Consider the following 3,444-nt stretch of genomic DNA (forward strand, 5'->3'; position numbering starts at 1 on the left):
ATACCTGATTGTGTGTGTGTGTGTGTGTATATATATATATACACACACACACACACACACAATCAGGTATCGCTATTCTGATTAAATGTACGTTGCTTTGGCTTTTCAACAATGTAGAGGTCATATTAAAAGAAACTTGGATGTAAATAAACGATTTTTTACGCCACATACTGTGTACTGAACAGCAATAAACGTCGTGTAAGCCAATAAAAAGACAACAGCCCACTTACCGTCATAAAGAAATCGCAACAGGTGGAATGAAACGCTGATAGCCTAAAATAGTTTTTCCACGCATTGCTTCCGCAGTTTTCTGTCGAGAATCTGACGTCCCACGAACAGGCGGAGCGAGCGGGGCGCACCTGTGCTTTACAACACGCCCAGCACGCGCTCTCGTCTAGACGGTAACCATAGTGCGCAACTCTCGCGAGATTCACAGGGACTTGAGTCGCGCTATAACAAAACGAATCGGAACAAATTTCACATTCATAAACCCAAGTTTACTAACAACAACAAAAAAAAACTTTGTTTACTGAGGTACGACTGTATATGGATAATACTCATATTAGAGAATATTTGAAGAAAGCTTTAAGACTTCAAACGTTTGAATTATACAAACTATTTATTTGATATTTTTATACCCATATCCTTATTTTTTCTACATTACTACCACTCAGCACTTTTTAATTTAGTACTGGTTTTTTTTCTCTTATTTTACTTTTCTCTTAATTTGCATTATGCATAATTGTATGATCAATATTTGCATTTGAGCTAATGTGCATGTATGTGTGTTTATTCAGCATTTTTATATTATATATATATATACATATACACATACCTTTATGCTCGTAAAAATACCTTTGCTGTTTGAGCAAAAACATTGAGACATTAATAAAAAAAAATAGTTCAGAATATTGGTCAATTATTGATCAGCATTGCAATATGAAATATAAATCCTGTAAAATGCCTTGGAGTGTTACGTAATTTCAGAAAACACAATATCTGATCCTCATGCACACAAACCAGACACAACAGTCATGACAAGCACAAAAAAATGATATAAATTAAGAATCCCTTTATTACAGATAATGTTACAGATGTTTAGTTCATTACAATGGTCAGACATTTATTTAGGACAAAAATGTGCAAAGGTTTAGTATGGCCGTATAGAACATATAATCTCAGCCTAAAACTCTGCCTGTCAGCTAGTAAACCTCTGACCAGAAAAATAGAGGGGATTGCTCTAAAATATAGTAAAAAGCAGTATTTTGAGTGGTTAGAGGAGATGATGGATGTCTTAAGTTATTCTGCAAGTGCATTTGACAAGAAGAGGAGAAGGGGAGTCATTATTTAGGGATGAAAAACTGTCTCAGTAACTGCGACCAAACAGCGTGTAGAACTGCGCAGGCTCTTTGCCGCTGACGCACATCTGACCGGCCTGCAGGGTCTTCAAGGGCTCGAAGGGGATACACAGACTCTTGGCTCCCATTGAAGGTGCACCAGGCTCCAGGTCTTGATCCCTGAGGACACAGGAAAGAAAGTGTTAATGGTAACCAACATCTCCCATGAAAAATGTAATATATATATATATATATATATATAGCCCCCATTTTTCATGAGCTGAACTCAAAGATCTAAGACTTTTTCTATGTACACAAAAGGCCTATTTCTCTCAAATATTGTTCACAAATCTGTCTAAATCTGTGTTAGTGAGCACTTCTCCTTTGCCGAGATAATCCATCCACCTCACAGGTGTGGCATATCAAGATGCTGATAAGACAGCATGATTATTGCACAGGTGTGCCTTAGGCTGGCCACAATAAAAGGCCACTCTAAAATGTGCAGTTTTATCACACAGCACAATGCCACAGATGTCACAAGTTTTGAGGGAGTGTGCAGTTGGCATGCTGACTGCAGGAATGTCCACCAGAGCTGTTGACCGTGAATTGAATGTTCATTTCTCTACCATAAGCAATCACCAAAGGCGTTTCAGAGAATTTAGCAGTACATCCAACCGGCCTCACCTCATGAAAAATGGGTCAAAAACAAGTTTTGCGTTTATAATTTTCAGTGTATGTGTGTGTATATATATATATATATATATATAATTATATTTTTTCCTTTTGTTTCATAAAATTGATATTTCTGCTTCTATCGTTAATTCTTTTCTGTTCTGACATCATGAGTAGGGCTGGGTTTTGACACAAATTTCACGATTTGATTAGATTCTCATTCACAAGCTTGCGATTCCATTCCATTACCAATTCGATTCAATATCGATTATTTTGGATATATATCAGGTACAGTACATACCAAATTTTCTCAATGAAAAAAATCTCTCATCTAATGTTATAAAATATACATTTTGACATACAGTTTGACATGGTCAGTTGGTACTACATTACTATAATATTGAAGGTTAAAATTGACTGATCTGTTCAAATTACACTTAATGAAGTCTTTAAAATAATAAAGTTACAATTACATAATATTTGTAGCTTCAATTCATTTTTTTTATATAAACAATGGTGGCTGTCATAAAAACTTGGATTTATTCAAACAAATTAAACATTGAAGAACAGTAAAATGTATAATGAATATGTTATATGGTGCATATATTTAGCAAAATGCTCCTCTCTACGGTTCATTTTCATATCTGACTAATGAGTTTATGGTCACCGAATGTTTTTCTGAGGTAAATGTGACGTTACGTGACATTGTTTACAAGCAGTTATATTGACGTCTTTGCGCGGCTGAAACACTGATTGAGAGATTACATGACAAGATACAGATTGTAAAGTTGTACTCTTTCTTTTAACTTACCTTCGGATGTTTAGTCATGTTTATTTTGTGCCGAAGCTGGTATTAATGTGGAGGAGCTTATCAGATCACGTGCGCCTCACGCTGCTGCGTCTGTTGAACTGAGGCGCTACAGCGATCTGTCACTCCACATTAAACAGTGCCAAAACAGCATTTATTGTTTGAATACTGCAATACAATGGGCAGAATTTGAAATCTGAGACTTTGTTTCATTTTAAAAGTACCAAAGCACAATGCTTATTGTGATTTATTGGATGGGAGGTGCCCTTCAACGTTACATCCATTAACTGAAAACAGGCTAGATTAATCGTTTCTTGGGATTTAAGAATCGATATAGTTCCATAAAAATGATAATCGATTAATATCGAGATAGATATTTTTTTCCCAGCCCTAATCATGAGATTGTCACAAAAGAATATTGAGAAAGGAAATATTTTTTTAATAATATTTTAATTATTTTAGCCTTTAGTAGTCACAAGAGCTTTAAAAGAAATTAATATATTTAAAACAAACATTTTAATATTTAAAACACTTAAAATAAACATTTGTAAATTATATATATACACACACACATACATACATGCATGCATATATATATATATATATATATATATATAGTTTCTATTT

At 34.5% G+C, this 3,444-nt stretch overlaps 2 protein-coding genes across 2 annotated transcripts in view; both read right to left on the minus strand.

Annotated features, from left to right (window-relative positions):
• Window positions 1-364, minus strand: part of LOC107569014 (uncharacterized) — a 29,828-nt gene extending 29,464 nt beyond the window's left edge. The window contains exon 1 of the mRNA XM_016255012.1: window positions 231-364. The gene's annotated coding sequence lies outside the window, so the exon portion shown is untranslated. The remainder of the gene's footprint in view (window positions 1-230) is intronic.
• A 690-nt stretch (window positions 365-1,054) lies between these two features.
• The window catches only part of LOC107569008 (bifunctional glutamate/proline--tRNA ligase-like), a 26,841-nt gene continuing 24,451 nt past the window's right edge, over window positions 1,055-3,444 (minus strand). The window contains exon 29 of the mRNA XM_016255005.1: window positions 1,055-1,517. Coding sequence (XP_016110491.1) covers window positions 1,367-1,517 — 151 coding nt within the window. The 3' untranslated portion in view covers window positions 1,055-1,366. The remainder of the gene's footprint in view (window positions 1,518-3,444) is intronic.

Source organism: Sinocyclocheilus grahami, unplaced genomic scaffold (genome assembly GCF_001515645.1).
Source record: "Sinocyclocheilus grahami isolate Dianchi unplaced genomic scaffold, SAMN03320097.WGS_v1.1 scaffold1302.1, whole genome shotgun sequence".
Taxonomy (NCBI): domain Eukaryota; kingdom Metazoa; phylum Chordata; class Actinopteri; order Cypriniformes; family Cyprinidae; genus Sinocyclocheilus; species Sinocyclocheilus grahami.